The sequence below is a fragment of the Oncorhynchus kisutch genome, linkage group LG14 (assembly GCF_002021735.2).
Source record: "Oncorhynchus kisutch isolate 150728-3 linkage group LG14, Okis_V2, whole genome shotgun sequence".
NCBI lineage: Eukaryota > Metazoa > Chordata > Actinopteri > Salmoniformes > Salmonidae > Oncorhynchus > Oncorhynchus kisutch.
Window position 1 is genome coordinate 62,551,809 of NC_034187.2, and position 22,928 is coordinate 62,574,736.

Below are 22,928 nucleotides of genomic sequence, written 5' to 3' on the forward strand. Positions count from 1 at the left end.
TTCCCTCATTTCTTTCCCATCTGAGGAGAATCTACATTATATAGGATCTTATCCAGCCCCCGAAATGTACGGGTGTGATCAAATGTCTCCCAAAGAGCGTGAGAGATTCATGACATGGTACGAGACCGTAAGACATGGCACTTTTGATTTCCATAAAGAGATGGAATCATACTGTGACAATGACGTTGTTATACTTCGTGAAGGATGCCTCAGATTCAGAGAAGAGGTAATCAAAGATGCGGGCATTGACCCCTGGAGCTGTACAACTATTGCATCAGCGTGCATGAAAACCTATCGTACACACTATCTAACTCCTGAATCTATAGCTATCCCATCGCCAGACAACTACCGACGCCAATTCAAGGCCTACTCTAGTGGTTCCATTCAATGGTTGGAGTACTTGGCCCAGGATAAAGATATTTTTATCCAACATGCTTTGAATCGGGGGGAGAAGGCTTTTGGGCCTTACCATGTAGATGGATACACACAGATTGACGGGGTTGAGACAGTGTATGAGTACAACGGTTGTTTCTTCCACGGTTGTAAATTATGCTTTGTCCCCCACACCTTGTGTGTCCTAACCCAAAAGACTTTTGGGGAAATGTACCAAGAGTTTCAAGACAAACTGAATTCTTTAAAGGCTACTTACGGGTTAAAAGTTGTGGTTTTGTGGGAGCACGAATGGACAGCCCTCAAAAAGGTAGATCCTAGTGTTAAGGCCTTCCTTACCCATTATGACCCTCCAGAGCCCCTGGAACCGCGACAGGCCTTGTTTGGAGGCCGGACCAATGCTTTGACATTGCGTTATGTAGCTCAACCCGACGAGACAATAGGCTATGTAGATTTTACATCCCTATATCCTCATGTAATGAGTTCCTCATTCTATCCTATAGGGCATCCTGAAATTATTCACAGCGACTTTGACGAACCCCAAAATTATTTTGGTTTAATCAAAGCGACTGTCTACCCTCCTAGGGGGCTGTTTATACCTGTGTTGCCTTACAAGGGTCCTAAAGGAAAACTTTTCTTTCCCCTTTGTCGCACATGCTGTGAAAACCACAACCAGGAAAACCCCTGTGATCACACAGATCAAGAAAGAGCCCTGACCGGTGTATGGGTCACTGTAGAATTCTCTAAGGCTTTAGAGAAGGGGTATCGTGTGGCCAAAATCTTTGAAGTGTGGAACTTTTCCAGGAAATCAGACACACTTTTTAAAGAGTACATCAAAACCTTCTTGAGATGCAAGCAGATGGCTTCAGGCTATCCTGCATCGGTCACAGATCAAGAAAGTAAAGACCAGTACATTCAAGACTACCATGACAGAGAAGGCATACTTCTTGACCATGACAGAATAGAGGTCAACAAAACCAAAAGAAATGTGTCGAAATTGTACTTGAACTCCCTTTGGGGGAAATTAGCGCAGAGATGCAATATGCTAACAACTTCGATCATTAAAGACCCCGAAGAATTTTTGGAATTTGTTTTTTCGGACCAATACGAAATTTCACATTTTTCCTTCTTGAGTCAAGACATTGCCTTGGTGCAATGGAGGCGCCACCAAAAGTGGGTTCTACCCCCGGGTAATGTAAATGTGTTTCTTGCAGCATTTACCACAGCCTATGGCCGCCTTGAACTGTACACCCTCATGGAACAGCTTCAGAGGCGGGTTCTTTACCACGACACAGACTCTGTGGTCTATGTAAGCAAACCGGGGGATTGGACCCCCCACTTAGCAACTATCTTGGGGGTTTAACGAGTGAACTCGAAGAGGGTGACCATATTACAGAATGGTCCTCATGTGGTCCAAAAAGCTATGCTTTTAGGACTAAAGCCAATCACGTGGTGTTGAAAGCCAAAGGCGTGACTCAAAACTATGAAAATGCACCGCGTGTAAACTTGGAATCAATCACGCGCTTGGTCGAGGGGTTCGTAAAGGACAAGAATAGTGACTTGGAGATTTTGAGCTCCTACAACAAAATAGTGAGGGATAAAAAGGGGTTCCATCTAAGAAACGCACCACTCACTAAAAGATTCAGGGTAGTCTATGACAAGAGACAGCTATTGCCTGACGGTACCACATTGCCCTTTGGCTACTGACTTATGCTACAAGCCCCAGTATGTCTTAAAGCTTAAGATATTATGACTGCTGTCGAGGGTTTTGACCCCCGGCTACAATTGCCTTTTTCAGCATTAATTGCCGGCCCTTCAAACAGTGGCAAAACTTTTTTTGTAAAAAGTATTTTAGAGAATTCTGAACATGTGTTATCTCAAAAGCCTGACAATATTGTATGGTGTTATTCATGTTACCAACCTCTGTATGATGAATTATTGAAGACAATAAAAATCAAGTTTGTTGAAGGAATACCCGATTCTCTGTCTGATGATGAACTTCTCCCCCCACATGTAAATAATCTGCTGGTTTTGGACGATATGCTATTTGCTGGTAGCGAACACCCTGAAATTGCACGAGCTTTTACCCAATATACTCATCATAGAAACCTGTCCGTGCTTTACTTGGTCCAGAATGTGTTTCACCAAGGTAAAAATAGTCGGACCATTAGCTTGAATGCCAACTACATGGTATTGTTTAAAAATCCTAGAGACAAACTGCAAATTAGCACTCTAGCTCAGCAGATGTACCCTGGACGGAAATCATACTTTATGGAGAGCTATGAGGACGCTACCAAAGAGCCATTTTCTTATTTAATCGTGGATTTAAAAGCAAATACTCCAGAACACCTTAGGCTACGTACAGGGCTGTTTCCGGGGGAGAGGCCTGCTGCATACCTTCCTAAAAAGTAAACGCTATGTCTCTGCGTTTAAAAAGAAACCTCCCCCTCTTGAGAAGGCTAGTAGGTTCTACAGCTAAAGAACGGAAGGCCATCTTGGGTCGCTGTTCTTCAGATCTCATATTAGCCCTATGTGAGATTGCTTTGAATCTTCTCAAAGGACGCATTCCACTCACCCTGAACCAATTGAAAAAATTAAGGAGACAAAAGACAGCGATCAAACTCTTTGCCAATAAAAGGGCCAGTCTTCAAAAGAAAAGACATAGTATACAACAGTCTGGGGGTTTTCTTCTACCTTTACTCAGTATAGCCGTGCCCTTCATCACCAGCCTTATTGCGGCCAGACGTGGTGGTTGAACACGGGGTGTGATGGCCACTAAAATGTACTTGGTGCCTCAACAAGAGTTGGATAGACTTAAAAAACAAATGCAGGGTCCTGAAGATATCAGACAAACAGCTGAAAATGATTTGGATACGGCCATGAAGGATGTTTTGAACCGAAAAGGATTGAACCCCTATGATAAGATTCAAAAATACACAAACCTAATGCAAAGGTATTTGACTCGGGTAAAGCAAGGGGAGAGAGAGACTAACCATTTAACCCTTTCCCTACCGGACCCTTTAACAGATGTCGAACCTAACGATAGCCATGCCCCTGTAAGGCCTGTACCGTCGATCTTACCTAGTGGCGATAATATGTCGGGTGAAGCTCAAATGCCATTTGAAGATAAAGTTATGCATGACCTACTGACACATGTGCCTTTACGTAACAGGAAGAATGTTAAATACATTATGAACAAGATAAAAGACTCAAAGGGGATAGCTGCTTGGAACGACTCTGGAGAGTTTATCCTTCAGGGCTCTGTGGTTAGGGGGTCCCATATGCAGGACTTGCTTAAAAGTACCACGGCTGCCCACAAGGTTGCTGATGACCGAAGGCCTCCCGGCTGGCGTCAGTTTCTTAAGGCCCTGGCAATCCTCAACATCCCCCTCTCCGGTGTACCCAACCATAAGCTTCGTCAACAGATTCAAGCTTTAAAACAAAAGCCTTCAACGAGATACAGCACCCCTAAAGATGCCCCAACGACACCGGCCCCATATGAAAGCGATGATGCTAACTCATTTACTCCCATGAACGTCTCAGGACCTTTTCCTAAACCCGATCTCTCGGCGTGGTTAGACTTTTGAAAATGACTTTTGAATGACTATGATTAAATTCAATACATTTTTTATTTGAAAAATAAGCAAGTTAACATTTGTGGCATTCTTGAAACATATGACGTGAGCATACGCCTTGATTACGCGTTCTTAAAGGACACACATTTGAACACTTTTGATATTTTCTAACAAAACAAGATACAAGGTTATCATTACTTCTTAAATCATCCTTATAAAGAGACATAACATCTTCAAAAGAAACTCCCCGGGCTCTTTGGCACAGGTAAAATACACAGTGGTGACCGCATGTAGTGGAAAGGTTATCTTGCACTTGTTTGATGTTGTAGTAGATCTTTGTACCGTTTAGGGTCAAAAAATCTTTAATAGATTTAGGGAAATGTGAAAAACCGGGGGGAAAGCCATAGGAATCAAAAAAAGTTGAGATTTTTCGTCCACCTTCCTGTTCTAATGTCATAGCTAGCCAATGTTCACCAGGCATGTGTTTAGGATGGGTATTGACAATAAACATTGCAGGCCTCTCAGACCATATCTCCATAGGTAATTCATCACAAGCCAACACTCCACAAAATTGTTTTCCAATCAAGCGGCTCATGAGCCCGTCCAACTCTTGGGTATTCATGTCTTTGTTCAAAGGTCCTTAATAATAATCCACTAAGACCTGTCTTCGGGCATTCACTTCCAAGATTGAATCAGAGCATGCGTAAACAATCATGCTAACTGTACAGGTTAAAGGTGTACGGAAACGCATTTCCAGCCTGAGGTTACCTTGGGACACCACAGACAGATTTCCTGAGGTGTCATCATCAGGTGATAAATTGAAAGCATACAATGTGTAACCCTCTGCAAAATCATTTCTGTCAATAGGTAAAGAGAGATCTTTTAGATGTCGCCCTGTAGCCAGGAATAGATTGTAAAATTCTCGCACAGATATGTTGTTATTAAATTGTGGTTGGAAAGCCTTCGCCGGAACCTGACGTCCGTCCTGACAGAGCGCTACATACTCTGCATTGAAGTGCTGAAAATTAAAGGGTTTTTTATCTAAACTGCCCGTATTAGAGGCGTGATCAACCAGACCTATAACCACATATCTAGGTAAAGGGCCTAGAAATAGGTTTTCTTGACTGCAGATTCTACTGCCCACAGGTATGCTAAAGGTTTTCATGGTAATTCTTTGGAGAGGGTAAAGGGCATTTCCTTTCATCAAAGCATGTGAGTGACCCAGGCGCACGGCCGGAGATACAGATACTTTTTTAATAAAAAGGGTTGCCCCCAACACTTTCAAACTAAAATCCCCGTCTTGGGGAGACATCAGGCAAAAATCATCCTTGGCCCTGGTTAATTTTAATCTTAAATCAACCGAATTTAAGAGTAACCGTTCTTGAAAGAAAATGTCAGAGTGTATAGGGCCTAGCAAATGAAACTCTCGAGATTCGGCGCAGTAGCGAGCTCGTGCCGCTAGTCCTTTGTTTGCACCGGTGGAAGGGTCTGTCGATTCCATAGAGGCTCCTGCAGTATCCTTGCTAAACAGCCCGGCGCTAAATTGGGTTTTGAGAGTGTCTTCGGAGTAGTTTAGTAAACACTCCATGATGGCTCTATAAGGGTATGTAGTGCTGCTTTGACTGATTAGGCGTTCACCCACAGTCACATCAACTTGGGAGAAAATGGTGGCCAAGGGGTAATTAATGAGACTCACTTTGGCATCGTCTGCAATATTAGACCCATCTCTTTTGGTCACTTTTAGACGTAAATGCACCAAGGTGTTGTTGAGGTCCAGATAGTTGTCACCATGGCCTGGTATGAAAAATTCGATAGGCCCGTTATCGGTAATAGCAGAGAGAGGGGCTATCTCCACATAACTGGATCTATCTATTGAATGCTGCGTTAACGGTGCCGTGAAAAGATCAAGTTCTGTCTTTATAGCTTCAGAGGACATTCGATGTAAAAGAGCCATGTCACTTATTCTTTTAGAAAATACTTCCTAGTATTCTTTTAGCCTGTTTTGGTACAGACCTCCTCACTTTACCCCGTCTTTGACTTACTGAGGTTCTTTTAACAGTTAACCGCCGCTTTTTAGGTGCAGGTCTACGCCTTAAACCAGGGGGTCTCTTTTTTGGCCTTCGAGACAATATCATAAGCCCCGAGCCTTCTTGATGCTCCACCTCTGGTGACGCCCTTCGGGTCATAGCATTGGCTACAACCTCACTTACTATATTTTTAGCCGCTGATTTTAAATGTGGTTTGGCTATGCTGAAGCCTCTCTTCATAAACGGTAAAACCATCCTGAAGAGGTTACGGAATATACCTCCTATCCCCGAACCATACATTGTCGGCGCTCCATGATATCCTGGTAGTCCATTACCCACTTGATCCACATAGTATGAAACATAACGGTTAGGGTCGAGCTGATGGTGCTCCATAACCCTTTTATTTGTATTATGTTTATAAATATAATACAGCTATTATATATGTAGAGAGGTTTTGGTGGGTCTAAAGTGGAGTTTTACAATCGTTTTACCATAAGTAAATTCAATGTTTTCGTTCTGATCCGTTTTAAGCTCAACCAGAATGTTTTCAATATAGTTCTTGCTGACATGTACGTAGTGCGGCTTGTCATAATTGACAGTGACGATGTCCCCATCCTTGCCGTCTATATGAACTGTTCGCAGGAGGGGCACACAGCTGTCTCCGACCCTTTGATAGGTTATGATGTCGGTATAGACAAATATGTTGTAAAAGCCTGCATGTATATCCGCAGGGAATGGGAATAATTTATCGTTCACATACGTCCATTTATTGGGACCCATCCCCAACATGTAGGATAAATTACCGCTGGTCTTTATACCTCCGTTAGCAGGCCCTGAGATTTGTATCCTTTTATGGATTGGATTGTAGAATAGGAATATTTCCATCTTGTTCAGGGTTAGGTGTTCATTCAACTCTGAGACGATCCTGTCGACGGTTCTATGGAAACCTTTTTTAAGCTTAATAAGTTTCGCAGGTTCCGAGAACCTTTTGCAATAAAAATCACGGTCCTTAGCTTTGATATTATACCAACTATGGGGGTATGTAATCTCGCTGAGACCTACTTCCCAAGCCTCTGATAACTCTATAGGCTTTGGAAAATTGGTTGTATACTTCGAACTCTGATTATTACGATATATCTGTGCCGACGCATTACTGGGGAGAGTCAGGTAGAAGCCGCTGTGTTCCATGATGCCCAACTGTGTACACGCGAATGATGCGCTAGTTATCATGACTAGGGGTTTAAATTAACCCCCGTTGCCTCCACCACATCCTGCTCCAATACCCAACTGTTGAACTTTTGAGGCCAGTTTTTCCAGCGGACCAGCAACCATTTTTTACCCTTTTCTCTCTTCTGATCTAGAATCTCCTCCACGTGAAAGACTTTGTCTTTACCCAACTGGACCTTCTGTAATTCCTTCTCATAAAAAGATCCCTCTATAAGATCCCCGTCATAATCTTTTAATTTGTAGACCGGCGGAATGCGTGGCAGACATTCGGTAACGGTAAACAACTCCGAGCTAAAGCCTTGTTCGTATTTTTTGTCGAAAACACCCCTCAACTTTGATATACGCACCAAGTCACCCACTAGGAATTTAAAAGTCATTTTTTTCTTACGGCGAAGTGGGAACAAACCATACATATTTTTAAAGACTTGAAAAGAGTTTTCCGAAGAGACCTCCGAGGGCTTCATACGTATAGTCTTATGGTAGCTGTGGTTGTAACCGTTTACTAAATCCTGAACTATGTCTGTATATCGGTTGGTGTTGTGAGCTGTAAAATAGCGCCACATCCGCTCTTTCAAAGTCCTATTAAAGCGTTCCACAACCGAAGCTTTCAAATCAGAGCCTGTAGCAAAATGTACTATATTATACTTATTCATTAGCTTCTGAAATGTTTGATTAAAAAATTATTTTCCGCCATCCGTCTGCACTTTCTTGGGGGCGCCTCCTGCCTTCAAGATCGATTCAAAGGCCCTGGTCACCTCTGCCCCGCTCTTATTTTTTAACACCCTTACATAGGCTAATTTAGAGAAAATATCTATAACCGTTAGCATGTAGCGATTTCCATCATTTTTATCGGCAAGGGACTGCATGTCACATAGATCCGCCTGAAATTGGGATAATGGATGCGTAGAAAAAACTCTATTTCTTGGAAAATGTTTTCTTACAGGTTTATGTAGAGTGTAGGCATCTTGCTCTGATAACCATTCATTCACTTTAGCATCGCTTAACAGACTACCTGTTTCTTCGACTATAGCTCTCTGTAAACGCTCTTTACCCCCATAAGACCCGGGGTTAGAGGGATTATAATATATGTTTTTCAACAGCTGCTCAGCCATCCTTCTTGCCTCTCTGAGGTACAATAACTGTAATGAGCCACTTTCATATAACGACAACATTTCAGTTTGTGAATTTTTATTTTAAGAATGCAACAATTATTACGTATACAGACAATTCAGGATTTGTTGCAAGATACAAGTCCCCGTTTTCTCAACAATCACAGCATGCAACACCCTGTATATATTGTTTAGATTTACAGGTTTGTTTCGCTGAATTTTTAAAACACACACGTCTGATATATAAGTATATAAACAACAAATATGATACACATTCACATTAAAGGGTGGTTCAAACAAATAATGTAAAATCTTAGCCAAAGTTATTTCTAGTTCTTCAGAATCCTCAACAAGCCTTGATACCATATGTGACCATTGTAAACTCTCGCCCGTATGTCGGACATGTTTCATGATTTGCTCCATTTTTAACACACGCTCTACAATAACCCCTGTATTGTGGGTTGTGTAGAACTTTACATTGTTCACTTTATTTTCAATAATCTGATGCATAACATTTGTAAGGTCTCTCAAAAGAAAAAATGTATTTATTCGCTCAAACATCGTAGACACATAGTTACCCATAGCTCTAAATAAACAAAATGTCACTCGGTCTCTTGGGATTTATTGAGCCAGAAAAGCATCACATCAGCCATCACAGCTTCCCTGTATTTGTTGTCGTCCACCAGGGTGTGTCGGATTTCTTTGAGTTTCTCATGGATGAAGAGGGCCTCCTTCAGTTCATGTAGGAAGGCTTCGGTTACCCCGTAAACTCTAGGGATAGACGGCGCAATACCCATAGACTCCAGGGCGATGACCAGCGCTGGTATAAAACGGCAGGACCACAGTCTTTTCACCAGCTCCTCAAAATGATTGAAAAAGTAGTATCTAGGAGGGTCGTAGAGGCAAGGATGACGACGCTGGCTGGGATGATTGATCTCACAGCCGATGCATTTTTCTCGTATATATTCGCCAATCACCACGTTTAAAAGTGTAGCTACAGAGGCCTTGATTGTATCCACAAAAACAGTACTGGCCACCCCATCAAACACATCCTCAGGCTGGGTAAATGTCGGGGGTGTCACGGGTCTTGCCAGGGGTGCGTAGAGTGTAGGGCTTCGTGGCATAGAGTCTTTAGTGTCGGGCCCCCATGACGTAGTGGCTTCCTCGTAGATGGTCTGGAGATCCATGGTGTATGCTGAAATGAAGAACTGGCTGCTTTTTTTCTTTTTATTGTAGAACAAGGCCCTTGGGTATCTGGGGGGGCGGGGTTAAAGCATCCGCTTACTTAGTTTTCTTCTGACGCTGTATCTTCTTGAGGCTCTTTTGCATCGTAATCTTTACGATTCGTATATATTATGCACTTCTTTAAATGAACAAGGCTCTGACGCTGTTGGCTCTGTACAAAGAGAGCATCCAACGGTTGCAACATTTTCAATTCCAGTACATCCCAACTGTAAAAAGGAATAAGCAGACGCAGTCGGGTATCCCCAGTCAGGCCACCACCCCTAAGTTTGTGGTTTCGGATTGCCTCGGTGCCGATATAGAACTCCACGCTGCCGCACGGTCGGCCATTCTTTCTTTGTATTTTCACCCTGTGAAATATTTGTCCTGAGGAGTCCGGGGTACCTTCCCAACGGGTCTCGTGGCCCGTGAACACACTATACCCCTTGGTGATAAGGCTCAGTTCAGGACACACAACCTTGCGAAAAACCGACCAGTCTTCAACACCATATTCCAAGCCTACAGTCTGGTCTGTATATTCTTCTCCTTCATCTACCGTATAGAGGGTCACTCTACAGGCCAGGTAATCAAACCGATACCCCCACTGCTGGCCATTAGACATCAACACTTGATCTGTCAGAGCATTTGCTGGCGGTATTTGGGTTCTATACACATTTAAAAAACGTTTTTTTGGCGCATCATATATTGCTGGTTGATACTTTGCCCTTGCTCTATGGGCAACCCGAAGGCCTGTTTCAGTTGTTACAGTCATCACTGCTTTGGTACCGATCCCAAATTCCATGGTTATTCTTAAGATCTTGTGCACTCTTAAACAGGTATTGTTCAGCGGCTTTATAAGGGGCCTTAACCAACCCAAACCGTGAGAAACAGTAACAGGTTGACCTGACACATGGTCACTTACTCAACCCCACCAACCCCCCTGGGCATGCACCCTTCTACATGACATAGGGTCATAAATCATTACATAGGGTCATAAATCAGGCTTGGGTCATCAATCATTAACGGCCTGTCAAATGGACCCTTACTCACCCCATAGCCCCCACCTAACCAGGCTTGCCTGACCAGAAGACATGCACACGTCATCACTACATAGGGTTCACATAGAGTTCACATAGGTTCACATAGGGTCATCAATCAAAATTTTGACCCGTGACATCTACTTTATTCTCTCTAGCGCCACCTGTAAATGACTATAGCGCCACCTGTTAAATTAACCTGCTAAATGACTATAGCACCACCTGTTAAATGACTATAGCACCACCTGTTAAATGAACCTGTTAAATGACTATAGCGCCACCTGTTAAATGACTATAGCGCCACCTGTTCAATGACTACAGTGCCACCTGTTAAATTAATATAGCGCCACCTGTAAATGACTATAGCGCCACCTGTTAAATGAACCTGCTAAATGACTATAGCACCACCTGTTAAATGACTATAGCACCACCTGTTAAATGACTATAGCACCACCTGTTAAATGACTATAGCACCACCTGTTAAATGACTATAGCACCACCTGTTAAATGACTATAGCACCACCTGTTAAAAATGAACCTGTTAAATGACTATAGCACCACAGAATTATATTATTTGAGTTCAGTGGTTATAGTGCCATATTTAACTACTGGCAATATAACCACAGACCTATTCCTAGCTTTATATTCCCAATGGTTAATATTTGCTCAAAACTCAATGACATCTAACTTTTTATTTTAATTGTATTTATTTAACATCGATCTTGCGAACCAGTTAGCTGGAAAACAAGGTCTGAACTGTGCTCAGAACAGATTTATATACAGTCAGTGGTACTCTAAACTCAACCTGCTACGTTACTTCTCCCAACCTGCTACGTTACTTCTCCCAACCTGCTACGTTACTTCTCCCACCTGCTACGTTACTTCTCCCAACCTGCTACGTTACTTCTCCCAACCTGCTACGTTACTTCTCCCAACCTGCTACGTTACTTCTCCCAACCTGCTACGTTACTTCTCCCAACCTGCTACGTTACTTCTCCCAACCTGCTACGTTACTTCTCCTAACCTGCTTCGTTAATTCTCCTAATCTGCTTCGTTACTTCTCCCAACCTGCTACGCTACCTCCCAACCTGCTATGTTAATTCTCCCAACCTGCTACGTGAATTCTCCTAACCTGCTACGTGAATTCTCCTAACCTGCTACGTTAATTCTCCCAATCTGCTACATTAATTATCCTAACCTGCTTCGTTAATTCTCCCAATCTGCTACGCTACCTCCCAACCTTACCTCCCAACATGCCTTTTGCACACACTGTATATAGACTTTCTTTTTTTCTACTGTGTCATTGACTTGTTTATTGTGTTATTGGCTTGTTTATTGTTTACTCCATGTGTAACTCGGTGTTGTTGTCTGTGTCACACTGCTTTGCTTTCTCTTGACCAGGTCGCAGTTATAAATGAGAATTTGTTCTCAACTAGCTTACCTGGTTAAATAAAGGTGAAATAATTTGTTTTATTTTGAAAGTAAGCACTTCACAGTAAGGTCAGTAAGGCCTGTAGTATTCGGCACATGTGAATAATACAATTTGATTTGAGACTCGTCTAAACCCAAATATATGAACACGAATTCAATTGTGCTTTCCCCAACTCCCAGTCTCCCTGCCTAGTTTTTAAATTGATTTATTTAACCTTTATTTAACCAGTCAGGCCAGTTGACAACAAGGTCTCATTTACAACTGCGACCTGGCCAAGATAAAGCAAAGCAGTTCGACATAAACAACAAGACAGACTTACACATGGAAAAAACAAATATACAGTCAATAATACAGCAGAAAAAGTCTATATACAGTGAGTGCAAAATCAGTAGGATAAGAGAGGTAAGGCAATAAATAGGCCATGGTGGCAAAGCAATTACAATATAGCATGAGGATGAGGTAGATGTGCAGAAGATGAATGTGCAAGTAGAGATACTGGGGTGCAAAGGAGCAAGAAGAATAAATACAGTATGGGGATGAGGTAGTTGGATGGGCTATTTACAGATGGGCTATGTGCAGTATAGTATAGTACCTCAGACAGCCCTCAATCCATCCACTCTCCTCTACTGGCTTTTAAAAACTATTGCAGACGGTTACTCCGTCTCGACTGGTCCACTAGGGACGAGTTTCGTGCTTATATTCAAACTGGATCTTCTAATATTTTCGCATTTCTATTCAACCTGAATCCTCTCAGCTTCCATATTGCAGTCTCAGGAGCAGTGAAAAATAACAGGTAGAACTAGACAATCGGGTTTAAGCTCCACACACCCCTAGACATTTGTGGTTTTGAAGACAGTGTGGGATGGACCCAGAGCTGTGTCTGAGGGGTTCGGCACGCACGCACGCACACACACAGCTCTGCCTTGAAATGGCCCTGATGCCAACTGCCTGCTGAGTAGAGGGAGCTACCCAAACTCAATGTCCCAGCCAAACGTCATGACGTGAATGTTTCTTCTTCACAGTAAGTCTGGATTTGAGTCCCTCCCCAACGATTTCTAGAATGCAAACACATTCTAACCAGTGCCAGAATACAAGTGGATAAAGCGTCATTGGCTTTGATACTCCAAATGGTTAGAGACGATCCAAACTCTGATGACTCAATTTGACGTCATCAGAATACTTAAACGACAGCAGCCTCAGACTGAAGTATCTCGCGAATGACAGAGCAGCGGAAGAATTCAGTTTGAGTCATCAGAATACTTCAACGACAGCAGCCTCAGACTGAAGTATCTCGCGAATGACAGAGCAACGGAAGAATTCAGTTTGAGTCATCAGACAAAAGGGAGCTAGGTTCAGGAGGGTAAATTAATGAGCATGTCATCCCTGATGCGTGAGTTATCCCCAATCATAAAGGTTTATAGACTTCTCTCTACTCCCCTGTTCTCCTCCCCAGGCCTAACACTCTAACCTCTCTCTCTAACCTACCTCCCCATATGATGGAGCGAAGTGTCCTATTCTCACACTATTCTCTTCCTGTACTACCTAAGAGTCACACAAACATGTGCAGGTAAGAGAGACACTAGAGAGATGCTACAGAGCAACACTGACACACAAACACTACCAAACAAACACAAATGTGCACTGCACACAGACACAACATACCACACACAGCAAGACCTCAGGGAAAAGACAGAGTGGAAATAGACAGGAAGAAAGGCAGAGCGGAGATAGTCAAACTCACACCTTTGCTTCCTGTCGACGGATTACAGAACGGTCTTATTTTATTACATTGTATTTCCTGGGAATCGTTGAGCATAATAGGCACGCATGCCAACAACTGCTCACACAGGCACACACACACACACACAGGCACACACAAAGACACACAGACACACACACGCACACACAGGCACACACAAAGACACACATAGACACGCTCACCCCCCATGTATTCCTGTGGCATTTCCAGGGCAGGCTGGGATGTGTAGCTAACTACTGTAACAAATGCAGAAGCACGGAGTAGAAATATCATAATGAGAAGGAATAGCGAAGTTCACCAGGTGGCTCAGAGGGAAATATCACCTGTTCCTATTGGACAGGCAGCCTGTTCAGCATGGAGGTGGGGAAAGGAAGGTTAAAACACATACACACACACAAGCAGGAAGGTGGATGAAACAACAAGCTTATCAAACACATCACTGTGAAGGCTAAGACAAAACATAATCTGTGAAGTACAACTCCAGCGTGGGAAAATACATTGGTTGACCCAATTTGTGCACATAACAAGGCATTTCAGCTGCATACAGAATCCATGAGATACGTGATTATGAAATCATGGCTTTCAATAGAAAGTACATTAATATGAGCAAAAACGGACAAAAGAAAAGCCATCAATATAGCTTTTAGTAGTTGTTTTAATTACGAAATAGTGGGCAGACGCTATGATACGAGTGATATTACGCATGACCTGCACTAGAACCAGTAGGCCAGCTAAGTACAAATCTAGAGTGTGAGTCAAGACTATAAACAATGTTGCAGCCAAACGACGAGTCAGATGCCTCAGGAAATATGAATCCATATAGCACCGTACATACATAGTCAAACACAGGTAGGAGAAACATTCATTAACATTCAGAAGGTTCAGTCTAACCAGCAGGAGAGTTTCCATTTATGTGCAAATCAACCCTTATCCATACCACCTCACAAATACACACGCACACACAGGACTATGTTAAGGCAATGTTCCCACATGATGTGTAATTGGTCGGTTCTGGGATTACCTCTGCAGCTAAACTGCCAAAACAACATCATCTGCACTGAGACTCTGAGCTGCCTGTCTGTCATTCTCTACTCTGTTCTTAACAAGCTTCACCAGCCAACTGATGGAACGGACAGCTTCATATTTACAGTGGAGAGTTGGAGGGCAGCATAAGGGAATTAAGAATGAGATTCGTCCTCCTGTATAGATTCTCTATGTGTAATGGCTTAGATCAGGCGTCAGTGACCTGCTGACCGTGTGTTTTGATATTTCAACCTGCGTGTCCTGATCGCGTCTGGTGTGGGTGGACAAAATCAACATGCGCGCGAGCGGTCTGGTCAGCATGTGAAACAGTGTGTGCAATTTTAGGAGTTGAGAAATCAATGTGGTAGCACTGGAAAGCTGTGATATCCCTCTTAAATGTGGACATCAAAACTGCTTTGAAAGACGTGTTTTCCCTGGATTGTAGCTGGAAACAGGCATCTACTTGATTAGACCACCTTGTTTCTTTGTTTTGTTGAGTTCTTTGATAAAATTGTATTTTCTATATTCTTTATTTATTTTTTATTTACAAGTTGCTCCGTGTTATTTTACCTGTTTGAATCTGAATTTGAGGCCTAATATTTATTCATTATTATTTGACCTGGCTTTCCTTTTTCACCTCCCCTGAAAACTTCTAGGTTATGTAATAAGGCGAGGAGATATGTATATAAGGAGAGGGAATGGTCGAGTGGACGCGGATGGGAGGTTGTGTGTGTGTGCATGCGTACGTTATAGCTAACCATACGTGCTCCGTGATGAATCACAATGGAGAGGTTCACCCCTGCAGACAGAACTTAACGAACTCTATAACACCAAAGCCACACACACACAGAGAATGTAGTTCAGCAAGACATCAGCCTGTTCTCTCCACTGATTGAGATCAGCTGCACCCTGATAGAGACACGCCACATTAACTCTGTGTACCTTCTTGTCTATGTGTGAAAAGCTGTAGCTAGCCTCTCTGTCTGTCGGTCTGTCTATCCTCAGCTCCCTCCCTGCTTTTTAAACAAACAGCTACACTCACCCTAATTACCACAACATGAGGCTTGTTAACTATCTGCAGCATCAGAAAATGGGAAATACAACACAAAGAGGGAAATAAAACAACCTTCGGAAGTCATGAAATGCAGATGTGTAGAGTAGAGAAATGTTCCTGCTGAAATCTCAGTAATAAAAGGAACCTAGTTAAGAGAAGATGGGAGGAGAGGAGAGAGGTGTCAGTCCTACCTTGACGTGGTTGTAGTCTGTCTTGCTGGACTCGCTGCCCAGGGGCTTGGTCTCGGCCCGGGGTTTGAGGACTTGTCTCAGGGGGCTGGAGATGGGAAGGCCTGTCACACTGATCCCATCTGGAACAGCAGCAGAGACGATCAGCCAGTCAGGAGACACAAAACTACAGTAACCCCAGACTTAATATAATTGAACTATATTGACAGTTGTTAAAACACACATTAGCACATAAACATATTAGGGTGAGAGAGTTTCCCTAATCTCTAAGTACTTCCTGGTTGAATCAGGAGCAACTCCCATCTCTTCTTCATACATGAGGACATGATCATTTAAATACATTGTGAGCGCAGAATATGGAACAGCAGCTCACAGGCCTATTCTTTTTTTTATATATAGTTTTAATGCAGAGTTCAGGGCAGCAACAGAGCAACAACACAATCCTACACAGAGCTTCAAAGGACCATCAAACAGCCATATCAGCTTTCTGTATTCATGTGTACTGAAGGGGCTCCTGCTTTCAGCTAGCCATGCTACAAACCATCTCATAGTGTGACGTAGGCCCTGAGCACACAGTCTCTCTGACGTTAGTGGAAACATCTTTGTCTCCAAGGGGAATCACTGGGTTAGCTGCTGCAAAGATCTGTCCCCTCTCCATACACACACACACACACACACACACACACACACACACAAAGAAATGGGAATGACATGGTAGGAATTAAGTTCAAACAGTTAGAGCCCGCCAGCTTTGACTCCATATTCCGCTTTGGTCCAAAGCTTTCCAACACATTCTACTGACACGGCTGGCATTTGTGATTAGTACTCCACGAGCGGCTAACCAGGGCCCAGAATCACAAAACACCAACGCAAAAAAACAACAAAAAAAAAGAAGTTCCTCAACAATATCTTGAGATTTCACGATTTTCTTACGAACTTCTCAAATATCTTCTTGTTGCTCAGCAACTGTTTTAGCTAGCTATCAAGCTAGCAAAGGCAATCATGTTGGCATATTTCTTACTGAGATTACTGTTCTAAAACGTGTACTTGGGTTTAAAAGAATCAATACTGAAACTTTCAGAATGTTCCATTGCTTTCATGAGCTTTTTCTCTCACTACCCTGAGATTAAGACAAGGTTTAAGCTATCTTGGAATTTCCACAAAAATGTTTCTTCAATAATATATTTTTTTTGCTTTAGGAGAAACAAGAAATACTGTAAGAAAATTTCCAATAACCATTTTGAGGAATAGCAACTTTGCTTAACTTTCTTCTTAAGTCTATAGTTAAGGAAAACATTTCAGTTAAGAAGAAATGTTTTCTTAAGGTTTTGTGAATCTGTGCCCAGGTCCATATCCATAAAGCCTCTCAGAGTAGAACTGCTGATCTCAGATCAGTTTAGCCTTTTAGATTATAATGAATGAGATTACATGGACAGGGCACATCTGAGATGCTTTGTGAATATGAGCCCAGAACCACTACAGCTGACACAGTCAGTCAGCATTGTTGCTATGTCATTTTCCATATCCTACTCACAGAAACAGATTAGATATGCATCCAGACAGAGGGAGGTGGATGGAAAGAGGAAGAGAGAACACTGATAAACAGTATCTTTATTGACTAGTGCCTCCATTAAGGCCTACAGCCTGTTTCCAGACACACATACATCTTCATGTCTGATCCTGAGAGTGAGGGCAGGAGAGAGACAGAGATAGAGACAAAACAGAGAGCGAGGGCAGGAGAGAGATCGAGATAGAGACAAACAGAGAGAGAGATAGACAAACAGAGAGAGAGATAGAGAAACAGAGAGAGAGATGGAGACAAACAGAGAGAGAGAGAGAGACAAACAGAGAGCGAGGGCAGGAGAGAGAGAGAGAGAGAGAGACAAACAGAGAGCGAGGGCAGGAGAGAGAAAGAGAGAGAGACAAACAGAGAGCGAGGGCAGGAGAGAGACAGAGATAGAGACAAACAGAGAGCGAGGGCAGGAGAGAGACAGAGATAGAGACAAACAGAGATATAGAGACAAACAGAGAGAGAGACAGAGATAGAGACAGAGAGAGAGAGATAGAGACAGAGATAAAGAGACAAACAGAGAACGAGACAGAGATAAAGAGACAAACAGAGAGCGAGACAGAGATAAAGAGACAAACAGAGAGCGAGACAGAGATAAAGAGAAAAACAGAGAGCGAGACAGAGATAAAGAGACAGAGATAAAGAGACAGAGAAAAGAGACAAACAGAGAGAGAGACAGAGATAAAGAGACAAACAGAGAGCGAGACAGAGATAGAGACAAACAGAGAGCGAGGGCAGGAGAGACAGAGATAAAGAGACACAGAGAGAGAGAGACAGACAGAGAGTGCATAACGGGCGGAGAGATTGAAGACGACATCACTCAACATCATCCCTCTTTCCTTGCCATCACCCTCCGTCTATCCCTGCCTCTTTCTCTCTCAATCTATCTCTCCATCTGCCTAGTGAGAGTCTGCGACTATAAATCACTACAGATTATATTAGTGACAGTGAATTGATCTAATGCAGAATGATAAACTGAAAATCAACATCAACAAAGTCTTGTGAATCTCTGCAATGCCACCTTTTGGCTCTACACACACTTGTGCTTTTCCTGGAAGGTGAGTCAAGGATATTGTAGTAAAAGGGAGCCTATGACGGATTGCATTGCAAACAGAAACGCTTCTTCAATGTCCTTTCGAGGGGAGTGGAACATAAGGCTGTAAAATACAAGGCAACAAAGTCCCGTTCTGCTCCGTGGAGTGAGTGAGTGAGTGAGTGAGTGAGTGAGTGAGAGAGAGACAACACCTGGACATTTGGGCAGAGAGGTTGAATCTGGGAGGAGCTAGCAAAGGACCTTTGACCTCATTAACATAAATTGGTTTATTAGAAGCATCACGTAGACAGACAATTTCCTCCCTACACAATGAGAGAGAGAGAGAGAGAAAGAGAGAAAGAGAGAGTATTCACAAGGCGTCTCAGAGTAGGAGAGAGGGGCGGGACAGAGAGAAGAATAGCCAACTCCTCGGCTGGTATTATTTTAGGAGCTATATGATTCACAAGTAACCCAGCCCAGGTGAGACTGGCAGATAATGTGAGATGGAGAGGAAATAAGACGGGTAAATAATAGTGTCTCTTTTCAAAAGCCCACACTTTCTGCTGTCATTACTACGACATCAAACATCGAAATTACAAAGACGCAGGCGGTCTCTTTCAGGTGGAGGGAGAGAGAGCAGAAGAAGGAGAAATGGAGAGAGATGAGGAAACCGGGAGAGAGAGAGAGATCAGAAGAGAAAGAGATGAGATGGAGAGAAGAGAGAGGGAATAAGAAAGTGAGGTAATGCAGGATCTGAACACATTATTGCCATCATTACTCACAGCCATTTGAGTCATACTAAATACAGCATTACAGACAGAACCACATCATCCAGATAGACAGAAGTACCCTGCTCATAATGCTGTGAGATGGTCCTCATCACATTTATCTTATGAGGTGACAAAGTGAACAACATATCTACCATCATCCATCTTATTGTCATTTTGCATCTACGGATGCTTATGTACTGCTTACGAATGTATACGAATGTATGGCTTATATGGCTTATAACTGTTAAAGACATGCTCAGGTACTTTGACGACAAGAAAGTCTTTTTTAAACTTCCTGCTTTGGGCTGGATGTGTTTTATTTATTTTTACCTTTATTTAACTAGGCAAGTCATTTAACAACAAATTCTTATTTTCAATGACGGCCTAGGAACACTGTCTTGTTCAGGGGCAGAACAACAGATTGTTACCTTCAGCTCGGGTATTCGATCTTGCAACCTTTCGGTAACTAGTCCAACGCTCTAACCACTAGGCTCTAACCACTATGCTCTAACCACTAGGCTACCTGTCGAGTCAATGTGTCGTTCATACATGCATAATCTATGAGCAGAATTACTGTTTCACCTCAATTAGCCACAAAATCTCTAGTTTGAAAGAGACTGTTTTCTTGAAGCTGTGCCGTGACATTTTCCCAATATTTCCCCCCACGTGGGCCAGGCCCCTAGCAATTTGAGTTCGACCCAGTGAGCTTCAGCCCCTCGCATTTGAGTGACTGCTAGCAAGAGGCCTGCCCAGCCTTATCCAATGAGGTTACAGGGCGGGCCCAACGGCTCAGTGGACACAGCAGAGACAGAGAGAGCAATGACATGGTGCACATATCTTCACATATGTGTCGTAGAATGCCGTTTTCGGGCCTCCCAGGTGGCGCAGTGGTCTAGGGCACTGCATCACAGTGCTAGCTGTGCCACCAGAGACTCAGGGTTCGCGCCCAGGCTCTGTCGCAGCCGGCCACGACTGGGAGGTCCATGGGGCGATGCACAATTGGCCTAGCGTCGTCCGGGTTAGGGAGGGTTTGGCCGGTAGGGATATCCTTGTCTCAACGCACACCAGCAACTCCTGCGGCGGGCCGGGCGCAGTGCGCGCTAACCAAGGCTGCCAGGTGCACGGTGTTTCCTCCGACACATTGGTGCGGCTGGCTTCCGGGTTGGATGCGCGCTGTGTTAAGAAACAGTGCGGCTTGGTTGGGTTGTGTTTCGGAGGACGCATGACTTTCAACCTTCGTCTCTCTCGAGCCCGTACGGGAGTTGTAGCGATGAGACAAGATAGTAACTACTAATAATTGGATACCATGAAATTAGGGAGAAAAAGGGGGTAAAATACTTTTTTTTTTAAATGTTTCAATAATGCTGTTTTCAGGGACCACTTTTGGCTCGTGAGTGCTACTTTCAGGACTACTGGCTGAAAAGTTTGCAAAAGTACACAAAACTACCAGAGAATCTCTTTAATAAGATTTTTAAGTACTTTTTTAAGTACTTTTTAAGTACTCTTAATTTGGGAATAAAATATGTTTGACTGAAAGAAATGTGCAAAGATATTCACATAGACAAGTTTGATGAAATAAGCAGTGGAAAAGTATCAATGTCCAACAATTATGAAAGAGATTTATTTTCAATAAATAATTGGTCAATTAAGTCCATAATGGAGTTCATAGGACTGACCAAAATATATATCAGTTCAAATGTCAGGTTTCAATAGCACTTTAAACAGCCGCTGCACTCTGCTGATTGAGTCAATATAAGACTTGGTCCCTTGAAATTAAGGTCCATTCAGTCGACACACTGGGCTGAATGGAACAGACTCATTGAGCTGCTGTCTCAATGGTTCCTGCCTCCAGAACTGAAAAGATTAAGACGTATAAAAGCTTCTTAATAGTGGGAAGTCAGTCAATTGATCGTCATATAATAAATGAGACAATTCACGCCGAATACCTCACACAAAGTCATATCTAGGTACATCTGAAGAAAATATTTGTTTATTTTCCCTCAAATAAATGCAGTCTGTCAATCTTCTGCATATTCTGTAATCATATCGCTAAGGTAATGTGATTACCTGAAGAGGCCTACTCTGCCGAGCAAGGACAAATCGCAACTCCCTCCACTCCAAAACGGAATGACATCGGCGAAGAAGCCCGTAGACTGACAGATATTCTAGCTGCGGTACACTGGGAACATTGCGAGCGGAGCAACGAGCAACAAGAAGGTTACAACACTGACAGCCTCCCCACCCTGTCCCTTTGTAATTGTGCCGGATTTTCTAAATGCATCTCCCTGGTTGTTTTAATTCCCTTTAATGACGTTGTTGTACGCTGAGATTTTACCATCCATGGGCTAATGTGTTCACGCTGTCTGCTCCAGACTGCTTTTACTTTCTCCCCGCCTCCCTAGGACAACCAGACGCTACTCAATAGCTCTTATTGAGATGGAGAGGACGACTAGAGCACTGGCTAGAGACTTCAGCCAGTACAAACAGAATAATATAAAATATGGTACTTAGCATACGCTTTCATCCAAAGCCAATTAGTAGAGTGATTGCATACATGTTCCATACATTTTAAGAAAGGGAATGTGATCCCTATGGGAATTGAAACCACAACTAGGGCTAGCAAAATTATTGTAGAATCACGTAACCGTCCATTATGGTAAAAAAAAGAAGTTGTACCCCTTTACACTCATACGGGTTGAAAATGGCACTGATAAACGCCTAAAATGGAACACAGTGGTTGTACAGTAACATGCTCAGTGGAGGCTCCTGAGAGGAGGAAGGGGAGGACCATCCTCAGTGAATTTCATTTTTATTTATTTTTTATTGTGAGACCTTTAAAGAATTATCCTTTTTAGATAAAACTATACTAAATATATTCACGTCACCAAATAATTGATTAAAACACACAGTTTTGCAATGAATGTCTACAGTAGCCTCAACAGCACTCTGTAGGGTACCACCATGGTGTAGCCAGAGGACAGCTTCTGTCCTCCTCTGGGTACATTGACTTCAATACAAAACCTGGGAGGCTCATGGTTCTTACCCCCTTCCATAGACTTACACAGTAATTATGACAACTGCCGGAGGACGTCCACCAACCTATCAGAGCTCTTGCAGCATGAACTAACATGTTGTCCAACCAATCAAAATATCAGATCATTAATCTAGTACTGAAAGCATAAACTACAGATAGCTTGCACTGCAGTGCATAGAATGTGGTGAGTAGTTGACTCAAAAAGAGAGAAAGACAATTGTTGAACAGCTTTGAACAAATTCATTTCTTCAAAATTGAAAGAAGCGAGAGCGATATTTCATCATTTAAAAAAACATTATTGTCGCTAGAAAATGCAGCTAGATAGTTTAGCCTACTCAAAAACCCGGCTCAAACAGAGGGATGCTATGTTAGCTAGCTGGCTTTGACTATCCAACACAACACTGGAACTCTTCCAAGTCAAGGTAAGCTTTTGATTTTACCAATTTATTGCCACCGGCGACCGCCAGTGTATCTGCTAA

The 22,928-nt window shown here is 42.8% G+C and overlaps 1 protein-coding gene across 2 annotated transcripts in view; it reads right to left on the reverse strand.

Annotated features, from left to right (window-relative positions):
* Positions 1–22,928, reverse strand: part of LOC109903521 (trafficking protein particle complex subunit 9-like) — a 333,691-nt gene that overhangs the window by 190,138 nt on the left and 120,625 nt on the right. For both annotated transcript variants that reach the window (XM_031788712.1, XM_020500289.2), the window contains one exon: positions 16,046–16,164. In XM_031788712.1, the coding sequence (XP_031644572.1) occupies positions 16,046–16,164 (119 nt within the window). The remainder of the gene's footprint in view (positions 1–16,045; positions 16,165–22,928) is intronic.